The following is a 23916-nucleotide window of genomic DNA, read 5'->3' as shown; positions in this document are numbered from 1 at the left end:
ACTACCTATCATCAGCCGTTTGTTTTGTGGATGTGAGAAAAGCATTTAAAAGTGTAAACTACCTGAAGCTCTTCGTGAAGCTGCATAAAAGAGGCACACCCTTATATCTAATTGGCATTTTACATTGCTGGTTCTCCACACAGCAATTCTGTGTCAAATGAGGTAAGGTATTATCGTACACCTTCGGCTCCCTAAACAGACTTTGGCAAGGGGACATTCTCTCTCCAATCGGATGCACTGTCAATGAAACAACTATAAACAACCTCTGTAACGCCGACGATATGTTCTGATTTCCCCATCAGTGCAAGGTCTCCGGAGAATGACTTATCGACAGAGGAATTTGATATAATTTACAACAAAACCAAGTCCCAGTGCATGTCATTACTCCTGAGATTGCTTAAGCATATTGCAGAATCACAAATTTTCCTTGGAAGCCATCGGCTGTAATTTATGCATGAATTTCCGTATTTGGGTCACATTATCACCATGACCTAAAAGATATGGCAGACACTGAACAGAGGCGTCGTAAACTATGTGCAACTGGCAACATGATTGCAAGGAGGTTTGCCTTCTGTCTCCGAGACGTGAAACTGCTGCTATTCCGCTCGTAACTGCCTTACGAGTATCTATGGTGTTCCCTCTGGACGAACTATACCCGAGAGACCATGAGACGTATCACTGTTGTTCACAATGACATTTTGAGACGCCCCACAAACACTCCCCGCTAATACTCCGCCACACAGATGTTCATAGAAAACCACCTGGATAATTTAAAAATCATTGTAAGGCAAACAACGTCCAGTCTGGTAACCCGAGTGAGAAACAGCAGCAACTCGCTCATACAAAGCATCCTAAGGAGTGAAGCAAGAAGATCTAAATTGTGGGAAAGATGGAAAAATGAGGCCTTTGACCCCTAAAGGACTTAAACAATAATCATATGGAGAGTTTTGCAATGCAATTTTGGAAATGGGTTGTTTATTTAGGATTTCTCTGTGTGACGTTGATTAGAAATGCTTTAAGATTCAAAAACGTTTTTTATTATGTTCTAGTGCCTGAGGTATTTGAAATACAAGACCATTACTTTCACCAATATCATTAATCTCTGCTTTCTAGGGAAGAAATACATTGTTTTCGCCGTACTTAAGGTAGAATTTTTCATATTATATAGGTAACTTACCAAGTAGTTACATAGCTGTAGTTTCAACTCGCACGGCAGCTAAAATTTTGAAATTTATGGTAACACTACTTTTGTTTTGGGTAGGTGACTAACCCTGCCTACTTTTGGGGAGAGCCAGCGGACCAACTCAGCGAAAAGCTTCAGTTTGTTTCTGCCAGCTTATGACTGTAGACCAGTTGTATGAACCACCTTATTTTGGAATTCTTTGTTTCTGGTTGATTATTGCCTATTTGGTGAAGTATTCTTACATTTGGTAACCTTTGGGCACAATTGGGGGTGATAAGTTTTCTTTCTGAGACTGATTTCATGATTTTTTATGTTTTTCATAATCATTGACTATTTTTTCATAGATATAACTATTTTAGTTACTTGTGTGTGCAGTATTATTAAACTCAGCTAGCATTAGATACTGCAGCTTTTGCTGCAATACGAGATTGACGAAGGTCTCTTATGACCCTCATACCCTTTGTACAGATTGTAGGGGACAGGTTTGTTCAGTAGATTTGATCTGTGGTGAGAGTAAAGACTTGGATAGCAAAAAATGGAAGACTTTAAAGTTACATTTAGCTAAGTTGGAAATAGACAGGCAACTTTTAGAGCCGATAATAATAAGATCTTAGCTAGCCAGTGTTCTATGAAGTCTTCTAGTGATATTAATATTCCTGTTGTCTCTGCTCCTTTTCTATTGTCTCCAATTCAGAGTCCTCCGTCTGTACCACCTTCTCCTTTACCTGGCTCCCACGCTTCCGACCCTGATCCCATTGCCAGCATCATGTCAAGATTTAAACAGAAATTTGGTTTGATAGTGAAAACTATGGCCCAATTAGGGGCCTCTGTAAGAGTCCTAATGGACAAAGTGAGTGAAGAAAATGCCAGTGAAGTGTGGGTGGAGGAGTGGCTGCTCGTCCCACCGATTCTCCTATGCAAAAGTCAATGTCATACTCCCCTAAACCTGGGAGGAGTCATACGGGTAGCCCAAGGGGGAGTAATGCAAAGTAGGCAATACTTACGGGTTTTTGCAACGTCCCTTCAGCCCCGAGCCGTGACCTCTTTTAAACCTTTTACTTTACTTCCATTCTAACCGCCTTTCTACCACCTTGCCATCACACTCTCTCTGATTTATTTCATCTTGTAAATGTGGGGATTTCCTCCTGGTACATCTAAAAAAATACAAAAATAATTACACACACACACACACACACACACACACATATATATACTAATAAATATATATATATATATATATATATATATATAAATATATTATATATATATATATATATATATAATATATATATATATATATATATATATATATATAGTATATATATATATATATATATATATATTATCTAATAAAAGGAGCCCATAAAAACACCAAAATATAGAGAAAAAGTACTATATTTCAGAGACTGCTGTCTCCCTCTTCAGGTAGATGAATGAGAAAAGTTTACATCTACCTGAAGAGGGAGACAGCAGTCTCTGAAATATAGTACTTTTTCTCTATATTTTTGGTGTTTTTATGGGCTCCTTTTATTAGATGGAATTCTGTTGTTACAGAACATTTTTACCAGTCATATATATATATCATATATATTATATATCTATATATATATGTGTGTGTGTGTGTGTGTGTGTGTATATATATATATATAACACATTGACAAGATTAGTGTAAGGAGTTGACAGCTACATCATGCGTCAGAACAGAGGCTTTGGAACCTATTTAAATAACGCAGGACAGATGAATGCGTTTCCAAAGACCAGGATTGGAGGGATCCTGCGGCAATCAGGGATGCATAAATGTAGTGTTGCTGTCGTGCCCCGTTAAGCTCACTCCTTCCTTCGTGTAATGAAAGAATACCTCTGCAAACACTACCCTGTGAGTGCAGGCTAAACTGCTCTGAGGTTGCGGAGCGTTTGTGCCTTGTTGGAGTCTTAGCTAACTAAAATCCCCGGACGAGTTTCTGTGCCTTTGATTGTGGAACTTCCTACCTATGGGGCCTGCTGGTGTGGCCATTCCTTGGGGCTTTTCATGGTTGGAGGAGAAGCATTCAGGTAATAAGATTCTGGCTGTTCATGGCTGTTGGATGTTTAGTAATTTAATGGATGCTGCTGTTCACTCCTGGCAAAATATCATTTGCTTAGGCAAATTATTTTGCTCAGTTAGGAACTGCGACACGTTTGGGATCGCCTAACAACAGGGAGACCGTATGTTAATGTGGCAGCGATATAAGGTATTTGACGTATGTATAAGGGGAATTTAGCAATCAATCATGAAAAACTAACCAATATGCTGCCTTTAAAGGAACCCATTTAATATAAAATGATGATTTTGTCTTTAACAAATGCAAAACTATTAGAAGCCAAAGCTGTTTAATGTTATTGCCATGTTTGTTTTGATATAGCACGCATCAGCTAAGCTTTGCCTCATCATAGGAAAGATTCTCTATTCCGTTGGTGGGTGAAAAATAAGTGATTTTAAGTGAATGTGCTTTGCAAACACCTGATAAATTTTCTCGTACGCATTCAAAATAATCAATCTTAAAAAAAGCATTAATTAGGTATTTATTTAATCCGAAATTACCTTTTCATAAAAGTATGATAATTACCGTCATTCATGTGATAAATATATTTTTCAGAGGATCTATAATTAACAAAAAACTTGGCCCGATCTACGCACGCGCTTAATTGCCGCATACAAGAAACCATGACGTCAAAGAAAGTTGCTTTTGACCTCACACGTTGTCGTTCCCCTCCAGGTATGTTAGATGTAAACAGACTTCGATAGTAGTTTACAGCGCCGCTAACAAACCGATGATGTTAAGGAGATCTACACATACAGAATCATGCCGGTTGTTATTAATGATAAGATGTGTGCGTTGTTCGTGAAAAGAATGCCTTGTGTACCTCCAACCTCTGGCGAACTCTGGCGCATAGACGGTGCTGGTTTATTGAAAACTAAATGATCTGTTAAAGCGATATATGCAACTGCTGTAGACGACTATGATGAATCGAACATGGATGCAGATTATGTAATTATGATTTCTCTAGCAGAGTTTACAAGATTATTTTGTTTGGCATCATCATACGAATAAAGTTAATAGCTGTGTTTAGTAACAGTTGTCATTACAGCAGGTTTGATCATATAATTAGTTTGTTACATGTATTGGCCAGTTTGATTAGAACATCTTCATTCACGATTTAATAATTAGGATGTTTGCAGTAGCTTACGATGGCTCATTTATTAATCGCACGTCAACTTTAACCACTAGTTGGAACCTTTTGATCGGTTAAACGGTTAAACCTGGGTCGTACAGGGTGATTCAGTATAAACCCAAATGGTTAGTTCTTGATTGGCAACGCCCTTTTATATGAATATATCCTCTAGTCCGATGAGCACATTTTCTTAAACATACTATTTTCCATTCAAATTCGAGAAGCCAGCTCCACTCTTTATCTGTTACCGACATATTTGTTTAGATCCGTCACTCCGTGCAAAAGCAGCGTAACGCTGTCGTAACATGTTTTGTTTAAAACTGTAAATTCCAGAGGACAGGTTCTCCCTGGCTAGTCTTAGCAGCAGCGACCACTAGTGTTTGCAAGACTGAGGTTGGGAAAGTGTGGTAGGACTGCGAAGTTTATTTTGCTTGGTACTACACGCATCGTTAGGAAAAGAAACCTTTGGATTATGAACGTTCCCACTTAAAGGTAATTGTGTTTTCAGTTTGTGCATAAATCGTTGCGCCCAGTGACGGATCTAAGGGGAGGGGGGGGGGCCGCCCACCTGGTCACGTGCCCCCCCCCCCCCCCCCCCCCATCCCATGGATAGATTAATGTGTAAATCTCAAAGTTATAATTCAATTTTGATAATGCGTACCCACTGCACACAAGTAAAATGTTGATAGAAACACTGAAATATATATATATATATATATATATATATATATATATATATATATATATATATATATATATAATTTGTTTTTTATGCATGTATTTAATGCTTATATTTGCCAAAGAAACTTCACATGCTACTTCTTTGTAAGCTGCAGGTGTTGGAAACAATGTAACAATCTTCAGAATTATACTCTCTCTCTCTCTCTCTCTCCTCCCCTCTATCTCTCTTCCTTCCCCTCTCTCTCTATCTCTCTCTCTCTTCTCTCTCTCTCTCATTGATAGAAACAACTTGTTATTAAACAGCCAACACGGTTTCAGACAAAACAGATCCTGCCTATCAAACCTCTTGGAGTTTTTCATAACATGCTTGGTATTTACGACAGTATTAGAGCAATAGATATACTCTGCTTAGCAAGAAACTAATGACAAAAGTTAGAGCTTTAGGAATTGTAGGAGAAATGGCAGACTGGATGGAAGACTGGCTAACTAATAGAAAACAGAGTCGTAATAAATGGTGAAGAAGCAGAATGGTCACATTGTAAGCTTCACTAGCAAGATAGCAAAATTTGCAGATGACACCAAACTAAGTGTAAATGAGCAGACCCAGATACAGTGCAAAGTTTAAGAAATTATCTAAGGAAAATAGGAGTGGTAAAAAATATGGCAAATGCTTTTTAACCTGGATAAACGTAAAGTCTTACAAATAGGAACAAATAACCCTCATGCCAACTACATGCTGCTTGGGAATGACATGAATAATGTAGAACAAGAAGAGGACCTTGCAGTTATTATTACCAAGGGCTTAAAAACCACAAAACAATGCATAAAAACTGAAAAAATGCACATAAACTAGTGGGCTACATAAAGAGGCAGTTCAGATACAGAAATAAAGAAACGGTGCGCAGATCAATAGTTAGACCACAACTTGAAAAAGCAGTAGTCTGGTAACCAATACTGAGAAAGGACATGAATAGACTGGAAAGGGTACAAGCAAGAGCCACAAAGTTAATTCCATCCATCGGGCAAATAGGTTATCGAAGACGACTAGAGAGCCTGAACATAGAAACACGACGATTGTGAGGACAACTAATGGAGGCATTCTAAATACTGGAAGGCATAACAAAATCTAGACAGTAACCTCTTCACATTAAACGAAAACCAGGCAAGAAATAATGGATGGAAACTAGAACTGAGGAGATACAACACATCGCATTGTGGGAACTTCTTCACATACAAGATATGTGACACATGGAATAAACTCCCACCATAAGTTGTAAACAGCAGAAGTGTAGAATCGTTCAAAAGAAAGCTAGATAGAATCATTAGAACAATGTGAATAAATTGTAAAACCTGTTCCTAAAGATAAGTGAGCACATGATGTTTCCTCGGATTGACTAATAAGTCTTTGAGACATCCTAATCTTTGTAACTCCTTGTAATTCAGTACATGCAATATATATATGCATATGATGTAGATTACGTATATATTCATAAACACACACACACACACACACACACACACACACATATATATATATATATATATATATATATATATATATATATATATATAGATATATATTATTAGGGCTTGTGCCTTGTAAGATAAGGCGCCCTATGAGGTAATGTTAGACTAGCGATAATCTTACGCTAAGTCGGTTGGTATTGCACTTCCAATCTTCAATGGAGTGTCTGGGGGTTTGTAGATCACTTACGAAGTCGGTATTATCTTGTTGGTTATTACGACGATGTGTTAAACTCATGTTGTTCGGTGAGGAGGTTCTTGTAGAAAACACTAAGTATAAAAAATTATATATTCTTCTGAAGTTTTACATGGTGAAGATCAGGTATGATTGTACAAGTCTTCTAATAACGATAGCTTGATCGCTTCTGCCAATGATGATGGCTAATCCTATTCCTCTACATGATAAAGCTTAGGTAAAGAGGTACAGGTCTTCTAATGTCGATAGCTAACTCTGTTCTGCCCGTCTACAATCTCTGTTACAAGTTATGAAGGAAGCAGATAGTAGTTCGAACATATGAACATACATACAAATGACATAGTTTCATACGAACACAATCAAAATGAGACACGCTACAGATCACGTAGGCCGTTTGAATTATAGGTCGGGGTAGTTGTCTCAAGCAGGGAGCTTGGACTAATGTTTATAAACAATTGAATGACTACAGGTGACGGCATGTTATCTTAGCCTACATACTTATTGTATACGTCATCTTTAGCGTCTCTAGTCTGATCACATTCCTGCAAGCAATCTGGTTGACCTCTTTAGTTTTAGACTTTTATATATATGGACAACATTCCATATTTTTATTATGTAAACACTTACATCAGCTCGGTCAGCTACCAAAACCAACTACTGAATATTACTCAACTTGACTTGCATTTGACTTATAGGAGTGTGATACAGACACTATGTGAAAGAATATATATATATATATATATATATATATATATATATATATAGAAAAATAAATATATCTAATAGTATATATATTATATATAATGATATTTTTATATTATATATATATATATATATAATTTATATATATCATATATATATATATATTATTATATATATATCTCAGTAAATAAAAATTCATGGTGTACATGAAATGATTCAAGTATAAAATATAAAACAATGATATTGGTAAATAATAGTGATCACGTGATATATAATGATACAGTTTTTCACTTCACCTCATTAAGATACATATGCTACAGAAAATACTAATGTACTCCGATAATTGCATAGAATGAAGATTAACATGATAAAAATCATATTTAACTGATAAAAATTTTCATATATGAATTGATAACATTATTAATGTTTATGCTGATTGATTCGTTGATTTTTATGCTAAATGTTATATATCTGATTCATTAATCAATATACTAACTCATAAATAACTGCAGATATTGGTAAGATAAAAAGGTAACAGATTGATTATAGGCTACCTGATTTGTTATACATATGTATATGGATTCATATAATTATGATTAATATATGTGCACTTAAATAGAGTCCTATTGCGTACACGCAAAAATATATTTCGATTCCGTTATTTATGATCATTTATATAAGAGATTCCTATTGCGTACACGCAAAGATATATTTCGACTCTGTTATTTATGATCAATTATATATAGGATACATGATACTTTATATATATAGGATACATGACCGAGGTTATACTACTTCACTTTTAACTAGCGTTCGAACAACTTTTCGTCCATTACACAGTTCCAGACAACCACCTATAGCCCAATGAAACGGCCTATTTCACAGGGTTAAAACAAGGGGAAAATTTGCCTGGGCGGGTCCAACATTCTATATTGCGCTCACACTTATTCTCTGCATCCTAAGCTACACGATTACGTTCGCGATGAATAGATCATCCCAGCACGAGTCCTTCGCCAGCAAAGTAGAGTTGAATATCCTTCGGGTCGTAATTGTCGGAAGTATGTCCCATTCGTAGTCGATTCCGACAGCCGCCGGAGCATTCCGCATTAAAACGAGATTAACGACGAGATACGGTGTCGGTCGAAGAAGTCCATGAAATTCCTTTCACATTGTAGGCGGTTGTTACTTGACTGTAGTCGTCCGCTGCGACGAACGATTTTTTGAAGTTGCGATGTGAAACTCTCGTACTGCAGGATACTGTAACCAGGTTCCATTAATCAGCCTGCATGTGAAATTATACTTGTCACAAGGGCAAAGTAAATTCAGACGACATCCAAATACAGGGGAGGGGAGAGAGCCATTTAGACAGACGTAACCCACATGAATTCGCTGATATTTTGGAATTCAAAAGAGTCCGCTGTTCAAACTTTTTATCCATGGCATTAACAATGAGTTAACCTATCCAGGTCTATGATGACTTGTAAAAATATCCATAATTATAAAAATAAACAGATATCAATACAAATCCCAAAGAAAATTCGATATTACTGGTAGTAAATTACTAGACAAATAAAAAAAAGAAGTGGAAAACGGAGCTATTTGTAAGATTGCCAGGCAACATAAGAGTCAAAGAGAAGATTAATCATGATTCTGTATTTCTCTATGCTAACTGAAATTAAGTTGTGATAAAATCTGATCCTATGTGCCCTAACAAAAGTTTCATATTCAATTTTCTCGCGCGCATCCTCTGAGGTTAATTTTAAAAACTTTATTAATAGGTAGGAGGTGCAACGAAAAAAACCCACTATGTAACTAATTTCTAAATAAACTTTGGGTTTTTCAAGAAAATGTGACATTTTCCCATGAATGTTTTACTTGAATTGTAATAGGCTAATGTTGCAAGTAAATATTCCATATCCATATCGTGATACTTCTAAATGTCTATGAGGTTCAGAAAAAATTAATTCATTTTGATGTTAAGAAATTCTATTTCCTCATTTTGTTTATTAATTTTAAAATGATTGCAAGTTGCATTGCGCATACCGATAGACACCTGTACCTAACGTCTGCCTTGCCCATGAGAAGTTCGGGCTAAGCATTCCTTTCTCCAGTCAATCTGCTTTTGCAAGCAGAGACGACACACAGATGAAACCTGTGTAAGCAGATTATTGAGGTTAAAAGGAACAAATGCTGATACGGCAATGATGACGTCGTCACTTGGCAGGAGATTGCTCTCAGCCAGCTAAGAGTTACGTTACTTGCTGTAACAAATACGACTTTAGGATAATTTTTTTGTTTTTTAATACTCGACCCACATGAGAAGAATGTCTGAAAAAAAAAACAGTACCAAAATTGAACAATATATTAGTTTCATGTTGGAAAAACTGCATGATTATGTTAAATTAAATATTCCTTATTCAAACTATATGAAAAAAAAAGTTTCCTTTCCATACAATTCTATATATATTATTAGCCCTGTATAAGATTCATATAGGATTATTCCATAGATAACATTTTCACTTCTAGACTTCCTGACTTTTAAAATCTCTTTTATTTTATTTTATTTATTTTATTTATTATTATTTTCTTTTTTATTTATTTATTTATTTTTTAATTTTTTTTTTTCCATTGACTACGAATATAAATCACCGGACAGACAATATGTCAGTAGATTTTGGATATGTGTTTGAACTTTTAGCTTATTTGTCATTACTAAAGCGTTAAGTTAGAGTTCAAATCTTTACGCATATATATTTGGATATTTACGTTTTGCTTATTGATTTTATCGTGATTCCTTTTTATTATAATTTGTAACCCTTCCGACTTCTTACGGAGTGTATTATATTGACTCCACTTGTATCCATATTTATTTTATTTTTTTATATTTATTTATTTATATATTTTTTTATATATATTTGATAAATTAATGGTTGGCTTGAATATGTGGAAAAGTGTTCTAGCGGCGTACCGTATAAGGCTACTTGCGGCATCAATTCTATAGATACAGATATAAATGATAAAGGTATTTTAAAACCGCGAGAACCGCTATAATCCAGTTCGGATCCAATATCACGAGTTGTAACTCGTAAGACATTGACACTTCCTATTTAATTATCCGTTATTCTACCAAACCGATTGACTCGGGTGGGATGAAATATATTATTGGTTTCTTAATGGAAAGGAATTCACACGCGAGTTAAGGAGATTATTATTGATTTACACCACCCGAGTCAGATTATTATTACGTGTTGATTCCATGTTTACTGATTTAGCACTCATAAATATTCCTAATGCACTCAATTGCGGTGTTTGTTTTTAGTGCTATTACTTCTATATAACGTGTCAAGGAACTATTAACACTAAGAAGTGTTTATTCCCTCTGTCAGACTCGTAATTCTGTTAATAATTCTACGTATATTCTTTCAAGGATTGATTTGGCACAGGATAGGCCCTTAACTGACAGGTGTCTTAGTGTGTCCCTTGTTTTCATGACACGTGTTACAATCAGTTATGTGCTTTTTATATCTGTAAGCATTGTAGGCCAGTAAAACAGTGATTTGGCTTTCTGTGACATAGTAGGGAACCCTGGATGACGGAATGCAACCAGTTTATGACGATTGGAATGAAAGAGATGATTACTACTACCTGGTCGTTAGTCATCTGCTGTGTTCTTCGATTTTCCTCGTCACGGACCTACATATAATATTACATTTGATTACATTATTCTGATACACATACTTTAAATATACTTTTGCTTTAGGGTTTCTGCTCGAAGTGTTTATTGTTTTTGCTTAGCCGCTGACCCTGTTTCTGTTCGAAGAAGCGTTAATTGTTTGGTGTTTATGCTGCTGACTCTGTTTCCGTTCGAATTCGAAGTGTTTATTGTTTTGGTTATGTCTGTTGACTCTTGCTTTGTTCAGTTTGTAACAGTTCTGCGCTCCAACCCAGATATTCAATGCTCGCGATCTCTTGGGTTAAGGAATTTTCTTGTTTAGATACGGTTTTAACAATAGGCACGGATGTTTCTATATTCTTTAGTCTAATTGATGGTTCTTTGCAGTATGGTGCGGGATTGCGGGATAATGCGTCAGCTATGATAATTGCTTTCCCAGGTAGATATCTTATCTTGGCTCCAAAGACCTGAATGATCATTTGTCACCGAGTTCCTTTTGGACTGTGATTAAAGCCTTTGAAAAAACTCGGTAAAGGACTCATGTTCAGTAAGGACTTTATCAGGATAGCCATAGATTATGAACTTAAAATGTACTAGTGTTAAAGATACCTAGCCCTTCCTGCCTATTACTGCATATTTACTTTCAGAGGGCTTAGTTTACATGAATAAAAAGCTATAGGAAAGAACTGTTTATCATATTGCTGAAGTAGTATCCCTCTTACCCCTTGGTCTGAGGCGTCTGTTGCAATAAAAAAAATTCCTTATTTAAATCAGGGATTTTTAAGTTAGGTGAGCTGCATTATTCCGTTTTTAAGATATCGAACGCCTGTTGATGCTTTTTAGACCATAATAAATCTACGCTCTTCTTCGTAAGATCTGTTAAAGGAGCTGTCATGATTGAAGAGTTACACATTTACATACGATTGTAATACCCACTACAGCGCAAAAGTGCTGTATCCCCCTTTTACGTTAATAGGTACCGGAAAGTTATGAATAGCCGACACCTTACCATGGATTACTTTAAGACCTTGACAAGACACATAAAACCTAGATAAACATGTTCGGTTTTAAAAACTCACATTTATATATTTTACTCTGAGATTATTTGTCTTTGTCTCTGTAGCACTAGCTCTAGTTTATGTGAATGTACTTCTAAGGTATTAGAAAAGATTACAAGATCAACCATATAAGCATGTAGGGTATCCCCTAAAAGTCTCCAAACACTATATTGTAATTGGGGTGCAACGTAAGCCGGAGGCATACGTAAAAAATTGATAATGTCCCCTGAGTGTGCTGAAAACGGTGTATGAGGTACAATCACTTAGGTAATGGTATCTGGTAAAAGCTTTTAAAGTAAGTCCAAGCTGGTGAAAAATTTATTCTAACCTAACAGAGATAAGATGTCGTCGGTACATCGCACTGGAAACTATCGGGAGTCGTTTCCTTGTTTAAGCGACAGAATCTACGCAGATACGCCAAGTCCGATCTTTTATGGCATGACATTTGAGGGAAAAATTATATGGGCTTATTTGATTTCCTAATGACTCCTATTACTAACTTTTTTCAACTTCGTCATTTATCTCTATTTTGAAATTCATTGGGGTTCTACACGAAGGTACGTATATAGCTTTATGTTTGTCCTTGACCGTATTTTGTTTTCAATGACATCCGTTTTTCTCCCAGAGATCACTCGCCAGTGGAGAAACTTCCTGGTATTCAGATAAAAGATAAAAAAAAAAATTCTGCTGAATCACCTCTGCTTGAATGACTTTACGGATATTACTTTAGATAGATTATCAGAGAGATTCATCCACGACCGGTTGGGCGTGATTGTTAAAAATTAGCAACAATAAAAGAAATGGCTATTTATATGTATAGGTTTTGTGGATTACTAGATTAACATGTTGCTGCGAGTCAACTGTGTCTTGGGCTTTGTTCGCGGAAATCGTTTATTTCAGAGTGTCGGGAAGGATTAAAATTTCATTTCCCAGCAAAGTCTTTTTACACGCACTAAGACATTCGAGGGTGCATGCTTCTCGAGATTTTGCGTGCAAAGTGCGACTGCGGTTGTGGGAGAATTCTGTTGGGTCATTTGAACAATGTTACGATTTATGAGACAAATGTATAGTTCCTTTATATAAGTTATTATTTGATTAACTGTCTCATTTTTGTTCAAACGGATTTTAATATGTTTGAAGGTTTATAGGATTTCCCTTTGATAAACACGCCTTTTATTGCAGGATGTAAGATAATATTTTGTATACCCCTAGATGAATCTTACAATTACACTAGATACAGATCAATGTTTTTTATAACTATAGAGGTATCTGTAAGCGCTCGCTTATCCGGACTTCTCATTAGGGAAGTTCGAACAACAGACGGTGAGTCCGTAAATACAGGATATTACGTGTAGTAAAGGAATAAACAAGATATTCTAATTTTTACGGCGCGTACAGTCGGGCTTAATCCACCACTACTTATAATAACTTATGTATTAAAAAAAACGAAAACCTGCTCTGATTACTTTATACGGTCGTGTGATGCATAGGGAAATTCCTTTTTAATTTTAAAAAGGTATTTGGGATGTATGATCCAACATCGCTTTTTTCCCCACTCTGCTAGAGTCGCTTATTGTGTGGAATTTGCTATGCTTTGAACACTCGGCAGATTTAACTAACCTTGACCGCTTGACTAGGTGACACAGTAACCGAGTTTGCTTGTTTGATTCTGAACGGGCTACTGTTTCTATTTCTTTTTGTAATAATTAGGATCCTTCTCTTTACTACCATCGGCAACGTATTGTGTGTTTTTAGCATTATGTTTGCTGGTTACGTATAAAGCAATGAATGACAACTATTAGGAACTGAGCGATTACTAATAAGACAAGTTATCACTACTGCATTCAATATTAACTGTTTGTACTTCATTCTTTGCTAAAATTTGAAATAGTGAGGGATCCTGGTCAGCGCATTTAGCCTGATGAAAGTTTTTTACCGACATGTTATTCCTTGCAATCCAGCCATATTTTAAAAGTTAAGTTGAGTCATTGAGGTTCGATATTTTATATAACTCAAAAAACTCAAGGCTAAAACTGCGATCGGGACTTTGCAAAGGAGCATTTATTGTCATGACCCGAAATAGTGTTACCTCTAATTTATATAGATTTGTACGGGTGTTCCACTTGTTTTTTGTGTGTTTTCTAATCACTACGGTGCTTAACGACCCTATCCATGCATCTGTATAAATACAGACGTCCACTGCGTAAACGCATATTCACTGTTTAATATGATTTGTTACGTAAGGGATTAATAATCACCCAAAATGATAAAATTAACATAGTATATGATTATGATATTCAGTAGAACTTCTGGAAACAGACACTCAAAGATAAAAAAACTCGCAGTAGCGAAATCTCAATGATGTAGATAATTTCTGTAAAAAAGTAAGATTAAGAATGTCTCGTAACTTCAGCCACAGGAATAACGAAATTCGACCTGCAAAGGAAACACTCAAAGTTACTCCAAATGAATAAAAAATTGTACTTAGCTTGCTTTTGTGGAAGTCACGGTGTTCCGATAACGACACACGGCCTTGGTCCTCCTTCTCTATTTAGCGGATGACCTGGTTTGGCTTCAGTTTCCCCCGTGCGCGTTGTTTCGATGATTCGAGCCCTTGAAAGATCCGATGCTGCAGACGCGTTCGGTTTGTTTCTTGAAGTTATTCACTAACGATGATACTAAGTTGCTTGAAGAATCTGTTGCTTTCGTCGTCGTTGAAAAGTTCTTATTTTGTTTTCTGAAGTCGCTCACTAACGATGATACTAGGTTGCTTGAAGAATCTGCTGCTTCCGTCGTCGTTGACTTCTTATGATACATGATTTATTATTCTGGTTTTTTTTCTTTCCGTAGGACGTTGTAGAGTTCTTCTGGTACGCTGGCCACCAATATTAGGTCTTGTGCCTTGTAAGATAAGGCGCCCTATGAGGTAATGTTAGACTAGCGATAATCTTACGCTAAGTCGGTTGGTATTGCACTTCCATCTTCAATGGAGTGTCTGGGGGTTTGTAGATCACTTACGAAGTCGGTATTATCTTGTTGGTTATTACGACGATGTGTTAAACTCATGTTGGTTCGGTGAGGAGGTTCTTGTAGAAAACACTAAGTATAAAAAATTATATATTCTTATGAAGTTTTACATGGTGAAGATCAGGTATGATTGTACAAGTCTTCTAATAACGATAGCTTGATCGCTTCTGCCAATGATGATGGCTAATCCTATTCCTCTACATGATAAAGCTTAGGTAAAGAGGTACAGGTCTTCTAATGACGATAGCTAACTCTGTTCTGCCTGTCTACCATCTCTGTTACAAGTTATGAAGGAAGCAGATAGTAGTTCGAACATATGAACATACATACAAATGACATAGTTTCATACGAACACACAATCAAAATGAGACACGCTACAGATCACGTAGGCCGTTTGAATTATAGGTCGGGTAGTTGTCTCAAGCAGGGAGCTTGGACTAATGTTTTATAAACAATTGAATGACTACAGGTGACGGCATGTTATCTTAGCCTACATACTTATTGTATACGTCATCTTTAGCGTCTCTAGTCTGATCACATTCCTGCAAGTAATCTGGTTGACCTCTTTAGTTTTAGACTTTATATATATGGACTAACATTCCATATTTTTATTATGTAAACACTTACATATATATATCTATGTATATTCTTATATATATATATTATATATATCTATATATATAGATATATATATATATATATATATATCTATATTATCTATAATATAATAATATATCTATATAGAATATTATAGATTATATGATGAATTATATATATATATATATATATATAAATTAATATAATATATATATAAATAGATAGCTATATCTATATATAATAGATATATATCTATATATATATATTAATTATAATATATATATATATAAAAAATTTTTTTAAATTTTTTTAGAAAAAATTAATGTTATAAATATATTATATTCGTTATATGCTGTTACTTTCGTAATGCATATCACCTCTAACTGTATGAAGTGGTAAAATTGTTTGCAACATTTTCAGATTCCTTGTTTGGCTTAGTGTTAGTGATCTAATAATGTATGTTCAGATTTTGCATAACATAATTTAAAAGTTAAGATAACGTAGAATGTGAGAAGAAAAAGAATTAGCATTGTCTGTTCGAAACAGGAAGATATCTGTCACCAGTTGGGGCCGCCTGGTTCCAATTTTTTATTTTTTTTTTTTTTTTTTTTTTTTTTTGTTTTAAATATGCTGTGATCGTGTCTTGTTCCACACTTGCCTTTACCGAGTAATCACGTGGAAGGATTGCACCATCTTTCGTAAGCATGAAACGTTTCACATACGTCTGAAACCTTTCATTTCATATAAGTAGTTAGAGATGTTTTTGTATTGAAAACTACCTAATATTACTAGTAAATTATCTCTTATATCTCTTGATTTGTCAAAAGAGAATTTGTTGACTCGCAAGTAGCTTAAATCTTGAAATGGAAAGTTTGCGACATCACTCAAGGAAATGACAAAACTTAATTCAATTCAAGAAAGTTCTATAATGATATCTTTTAAAGATATCATTATAGTTAGTTATGATTGTAATCTCACTTTCTTTCTACTTATTGTTTTAAAAGAGAATTTTTACGATACTAGCTGAACTTCGTGTCCAAAATGATTTGAGCCCGTCAGGGTCTGTATGTCTCGCCCATACAAGATTGAGAAAAAGTTCATTCCGAGACTTGCTAACGCATAGCATAGAAGGGCTTGTAGAAGCTGCTCTCTCTCTCTCTCTCTCTCTCTCTCTCTCTCTCTCTCTCTCTCTCTCTCTCTCTCTCTCGCGTCATATTTGATTCTACAGTAACGTAAAGATTTTATACATAGTTATTGGTTACTCATATAAATTTCAGATTTGATATATCTTAAGGATTATTTAATGTCATTAGTGTTTATTTGTGGAATCTGGAAAAACGTTGTAAAAGTGTGTAACAGGCGCCTCGTTTGTAAGTGTTTATTGTTGATTTCGAAAACGGCCTTCTAAAATTGGTATTCCTAAATAAGAGTTTTTTTTAGTAAGTTCAGTGCACTAAATTTAAACTTAAACAGTACTTGAAATACTAAAAGTACTTAAGTTATTCCATGGGAATTTTTACCATTTTTCCACATTTGGGTGCTGACAATTTTCTTATTGAAGTGATTTATTGTGCATTTGTCAATTTTTTCTTATTGAAGTGTGTGTGTGTGTTTTTTTATATTCTGTGCGATTACTGTTTTTTTTTTGCAATTTTGGTATTTCCCACATTTTTCTGTTTTTTCATCAGCTTTCACAAATTGATTAAATTAATTGTTTTCATTAATTAATTTTAGCACATTTAATTGAACTTAACACTTGTGAATTAATTTGCACTTAATTAGAATTCTTTTCAAGTTTTAGTGTTGTTTAGCACTTGTGAATTAATTTCCAAACTTTAGTTATTGCCTAACACATTTGAATTTTGATTGAATTAATATTCTTTATTTTTGTGATAAATTAATTTTGATTTTATTTTACTTAATTAGTTCAAGAATTAATTAAACTTTGTGTTATTTTCAAGTAACAGTAAATTTCCCTGAGATTGCGAATTTCACTTATAAACTTTGAGTTTAATAATAAATTTTTGTATTTGAAATTTTTATAAGTGTTTTCTTTTTCACCAGTATATTTAGTTTTGATTATGTAGAGACATAGAGTGGTAATTGAGCTGTTTTCCTTCAGAACAATTGAAGTGAGTTAGAATCAGGGAAGTACTTAGACTTTTAAAGTTGTTGATGGAGTGATGCCCTTTAATTACTTTAATTATAAGATTACCTCACACCTGTTTCAATGAACTTGGTCTGATTTTCTGCAATACTGGTAAGTTGTCTAAGCGATCACTGTTGCCGTTAGAGTATTCAGTCGTATTTTACCTGTGATGAAGGTTTAGGTGTCTGGCTGTTGTGAGGTAACAATTAATGATTGGTAAGTGTAGTAACCAGTATCTTGGGACTTCGTCAATATATGTATATGTATATATATATATATATATATATATATATATATATATATATATATATATATATATATATTAAAATCCCAAGTGTTCCCCCCATGAAAGATTTCTAGATCTGCCACTGGACTTGCGCCCACCAAGCATATGAAAATTTGTGGATGTAGGGTAAAAATGTTTGACGATATGCTATACTTCAGGTAGTAGCAAGTAACTGGATAAGTTCGTTTGCAAAACAAATTTTTTTATTAAAGTTTGGTGGTTTCAGTTCTTCCACAGGCTATTTGTCTCTCGAGTGGACGTCAGTCAAGTAACCCCAAGCCCCCATCATGACGTGACTCGTGACAGTAACCATAGATATAGAGTCCCCTCTATATCTAGTATAGCAGTAGCCTTCCGGTAGACAGTCTCACTATTGGCCCCTTGGCGGGGAGTCGGCATTTGTAACATTGGGATTATTCAGTAAGGAGATTTTGTAATAAAGAAAAATAAAAAATAGAAAAATAGCACTTTAAATTTGTACAGCACCCCTTCCCAGGTGTCAAACTTTCTTTTTGCATATTCAATGTAGTTTAGACAATCGCTGCACTTCTTACTGAACTAACCAACAACTGACAATTTTTTGCATGAGCATATTCCGGAAGAGAGCCAGAAATACTAACTAACACTACCAAGCACTAACGAAAAGCACGTCACTTCTGTAGGTACTGCACCGTGGTCTGAGTCCTCCCTTCCTCTCCCCCTGCCTGGGGGGAGAGAGGGGGAATGATCCAATATTGGAACCTTCGTTTTTCCCAGAGCCTTTGCCATGCCTTTTTTTGCCTTCCCCACATAATTACACACTAATGATTAATAACCACAACACAAAAAGACCACAAGCGCTACATTGAGAACTACAAATCAAATGGGTCTGTCCCATCCTTTATTCCTCCCCCTAATACCTTCCAATCACGCCCCTATTTCCCCCTTCCAAAGCTTGTCTTCCTTCTGGAGGATCCCACAGGGTTTTAAATCGGTTTGTAGCCGAACCCACACCCTATCCTATTCCCCCTTCACGTTATGTTAGTCTCACTATCTCCAAGCTCGCTATTCACCCCTTGACGGGGAGTCGACATTTGAAATAGTATTTAGATTAGTGAATCAGCAGGGAGATTTTGTATCTTTACGATTTTACTGTACTTAAAAATGTATTTGTGCTTTAATATGTCTGATCGATAAGTTGCCTCTTGATAAGTATCCTGCGTACTTCCTGGGTTTCTCTTTCCCTCATCTGGACAGCTGGCCCTGTTCTGTAACTATGGATGTGTCATAATCCATGCACGTAAGTGTATGCCATCAATTCCGGGTAAATATGTAAGCTGGGAGTTAAAGCCAGCTGGTGCTTACATGGGAGATGTTGCTCTCGCACTCTCTCTGGTACCACCTATTCACGAAGATATTATAATTTCAGGTTGATGCTTGGAATGAAGACCAGAACCATACGACTGTCATTTGTTTTAGTCCTAGTCATCCCTGCCGTCTTCATTCTCTGTTATGTCTCGTTGTTCGCCAGCAACGAAACCCATAACTACAAGGGTAAGAATACTAAGAGCACACTATAGTTAGACCTCTGATTTTAAGGGATTTTCCACGCCAGTCTTGCTCTTGAACCTTCTAGTCAGGGATGTCTCGTCTGGGGGAGGTGAGGGGCGGTTACCCGCCTTCAATGTTGATTTTGAGTTGGTCAAAAATGGACAGTATTTAAATTTGTATAGAAAAATTTCACTCTAATGAATCCTCATATTATTTATTCATCACTGAAATTAAGTCTTTGTTTTATTCTCTTCCCCTTCCAACTTGCCACTTTTTTCATATTAATTAAACTATTATCTGTATTTTCTTTGCTTTAGAAAATACTCTCGGGGAAAAATATTGTTGTTGTATAAGAAAAATAACCATAAAATATTTGGTTTTATATTATCACTACCTATAGGAAATATATTGTATCTAGTTCAACTTGGCAAAAATTGTCTTTACCCCCCCTCAATCAGATGGTCCTCAAGCCATCCCTTCTATATTTACAGATTTAGAATTCATTGAGGCGTTTTCTTTCATTCCTAATTCTTACAGTATCTAAACACTAGTTCAGCCTTTCTTCATTAAGCTTGTAGTTAAAAATAATGAGTGTGTTTCTTAATAACAGTAAAAATGAATTTAAGTCAGTTTTTCGTTTGTAATTTATCTTGAGGATGGCAGGTAGCAAATTCTAACAGGTGTTTTAGATTTTGACTTCACCAAGTTTTTAGGAAGATTCTGTTTAAATTTAAGTTATTTGCGCTTCTTAATTTTTGGGCAGATATTGGTTGTTCCCTGTTAGGCTGAAAGGTTTAAAACCTACTTCCGGCCTTACATGATTCTTCTATTGAAGTAATTATAGTATTAGTTGGCATATATAATATATATAATATCTATATATATATATAATATAGATATATATAATTATCATATATATATAGATATGGATATATATATATATTATATATAGATATATATACATATATATATATATATATATATTATATATATATAATATATATATATATATATATATATATATATATATATATCTATATATATATATATATATATATATATATATATATATATATATATTATATATATATGAGAAGGCTTAAAGGACGGAGAGAGAGAGGGGTTGTTATTCACAGCTTGAAAATGGTTGAGCCAGCTAATTTTTTTATCGTCCTAAGCAATCCCGTGACGAGTACAGTTGAACTATTCATTCACGTACGTGATCACGTAAGGATCTCTCGATATTGCATCAGATTCTTCGGGAATCTTCCATACAACGATATCATTTCATGTTTCCTTGCAGTAATTAAAGATTCTGTTACTAGGAAACCATTTAATATCGCTAATAAATTAACTCTCATCCCTTTCAATTTGTCAAATGAGGACTTATCGACTCGTAAGTAGTTAATTGTTAATTGGAAAATCCCATGATGCCACTGAGATGACATATGTTTTCGTCTTGAATACGTTGCTCAACCAAGGTCCCTTATTCGCCCTGGTACGCCATTTTTCACACCCATAGAATGCGTCTTTTGATTCCGAGACTCGTGCGGTGAAGAGGCTGTTATGCCTCTGTCTCTTTCCGTGTGTGTCTCTTTCCTCTGTCTCTTTCCCTGTGTGTCTCTTTCTCTCACGCTCGCGCACGAATTTCGGTTCCATTACCATAACATAACTCATGTTTTCGTATAAATTGATCACTCGATATTGATAGCTCTGTGTAATTTCTTAGTAACATATTAATTAGTTGTGGAATCTGAGCATAGTGTTGTTGATATTTTGATGTGGCGCCACAAAAGTGTTGAAGATGGTTTGACGAAATGCTGTGCATCTGGTTACTACACTTACCATTTGTACTTGTTAGAGCGAGAAACTCTTTTAATCGTGGCTCGGGGACACCATTTATACTTGGTGCACAGTTTGATCAAGTACCTGGTTATTAGTTACCTCACAACAACCCGATACCTGAACCTTCATCATAAATACCAAACGACTGAATACTCTAAAGGTAACAATGAATTCAGCCTAAGTTTATTAAGACTGGTGTGAGGTAATCTCAGGAAAAGAGTACAATAACTACTCTATATTTCTACCTAAATAAAAATATAACATATTCTGGTGGTAAATGATACGCTCATAAAAATTTTTAATTAAAAAATTTATTTCTAAATTCAAAATTTATAAGTGAAATTCACAATCTCAAGGAAATTTGTTATTACTTAAAAACAAAAGTTTGATTAATTCTTGAATTAATTATTAAACAAAATTAAATCAGAGTTTAAGAAAATTAATTAATCATTGAATTAAGTTAAATTGAAATTATAAAGCAATAATTAAATTTGAAATGAAATTTAATTAAATGCAAATTAATTCACAAGTGTTAGATTAAAACATTTATACAATAAAAATTATTCAAACTAATTAAACAAAATGAAGAGAATATAAAAACAAAATCATATGAAAAGCAATAAAAGCATTGACAGTACAAACATTAAGCATATAAAATGGACATGTCAAAAGAACAAAAGAAAAATGTGCAAAAAGTAATAATTTCATTAAACCATTGTAAACAAAACCTTAAAAGTGCACTTCAGAATATTTTTAAGATAGAATACCTTTTTACCAGCTAGAATTTCACTCAAAAAGAAGGCCTATTACTATTTTCAACACTTATGTGGCGCCACCCAAAAATAATAATAACACTGTGCTCAGATTCCACAACTAATTAATTTGTTACTAAGAAATTACACAGAGTGATCAATTTATACAAAAAACATGAGTTACGTTATGGTAATGGAACCAAAACTCGTGTGCTAGTGAGAGAGAGGGAGAAAGAGAGAGAGAGAGAGGCGTAACAGCCTTTTCATCGCACGTGAGTCTCTGAGCCTAATGACACGTTCTTTGGGTGTGAAAAAAGGCATACCACGGCGAATGGTGTCCCTTGGTTGAGCAACGTGTTCAAGATGAAAATATATCATGTCATCTCAGTGACGTCATGGGATTTTCCAATTCACCATGAACTACTTACGAGTCGATAAGTTCTCTTTTGACAAATTGAAAGAGATGTGAGTGAATTTATTAGCAATATTAAATGGTTTCCTAGCAATAGAATCTTTAATTACTGCAAGCAAGCATGAAATTATACTGTTGTATGGAAGATTCCTGAAGGATCTGATACCATATAGAGAGATCCTTACGTGATCGCGTCTGTGAATGAATAGTTCAACTGTGTTCGTCACGGGATCGCTTAGGACGATAAAAAATTAGCTGGCTCAACCATTTTCAAGCTGTGAATAACAACCTTCTCTCTCTCTGTGCCTTATGTATGTTTCAACTGGGAATTATACATTATTTAAACATATTACCTTTAAGCCAACTTAAATATGTATAGGAATCTGAACATAAAAATATACATTTTACAATATTATACACAGTTTCTGAGGGGAATTAATTGTATTACCAAAACCATAATTGCATTATGAAACTTACATTATAGGAATGGTAACAGGCCGTTCTTTCTGAGTGAAGAGTTGCAACTGGTTTGAAGGTATTGCAATTTACAAATATTTTGAAGTGCACCTCAAGGTTTTGTTTAGTGTTTGGATAGAATTATTACTTTTTATGCATTTTTCTTTTGTTTTGTCCTTTTGACATGTCCATTTTGTGTGTTTAATGTTTGTACTGTCATTGCTTTTATTGCTTTTCATATTATTGTCTTTTTATATTCTCATTTTGTTTAATTAATTTGAATACTCTTATTGTATAATATAACACTTGTGAATTAATTTACATTTAATTAAGTTTCTTTTCAAAATCAATTATTACTTTATAATTTGAATTAATTAATTTTCTCGATAAACTTTGATTTAATTTTATTTAATAATTAATTAAACTTTTGTTTTCAAGTAATAACAAATTTCCCGTACATTGTGAATTTCACTTATGATTTGTGAAATTAGAAATAAATTTTTGTGTTTAAAATTTTTGAGAGAGTTTCATTTACTACCAGTATGTATATATATATATTTTTTTTTAGGTAGTAATATAGGGGTAATTGTGCTGTCTTCCTCGAGTGAATTAGAACCAGGGAAATACTTACT

At 34.6% G+C, this 23916-nt stretch overlaps 1 protein-coding gene across 3 annotated transcripts in view; it reads left to right on the top strand.

Annotated features, from left to right (window-relative positions):
• Nucleotides 1-4739: 4739 nt before the first annotated feature.
• Nucleotides 4740-23916, top strand: part of LOC135222602 (alpha-1,6-mannosyl-glycoprotein 4-beta-N-acetylglucosaminyltransferase-like) — a 54188-nt gene continuing 35011 nt past the window's right edge. For all 3 annotated transcript variants that reach the window (XM_064260696.1, XM_064260695.1, XM_064260694.1), the window contains exons 1-2: nt 4740-4888; nt 19698-19822. In XM_064260696.1, coding sequence (XP_064116766.1) covers nt 19702-19822 — 121 coding nt within the window. In that variant the 5' untranslated portion in view covers nt 4740-4888; nt 19698-19701. The remainder of the gene's footprint in view (nt 4889-19697; nt 19823-23916) is intronic.

This window comes from Macrobrachium nipponense, chromosome 8, assembly GCF_015104395.2.
Source record: "Macrobrachium nipponense isolate FS-2020 chromosome 8, ASM1510439v2, whole genome shotgun sequence".
Classification (NCBI taxonomy): Eukaryota; Metazoa; Arthropoda; class Malacostraca; order Decapoda; family Palaemonidae; genus Macrobrachium; species Macrobrachium nipponense.
Note: the sequence above shows the minus strand (reverse complement) of the source record. Positions and strands in the feature narration are given on the sequence as shown.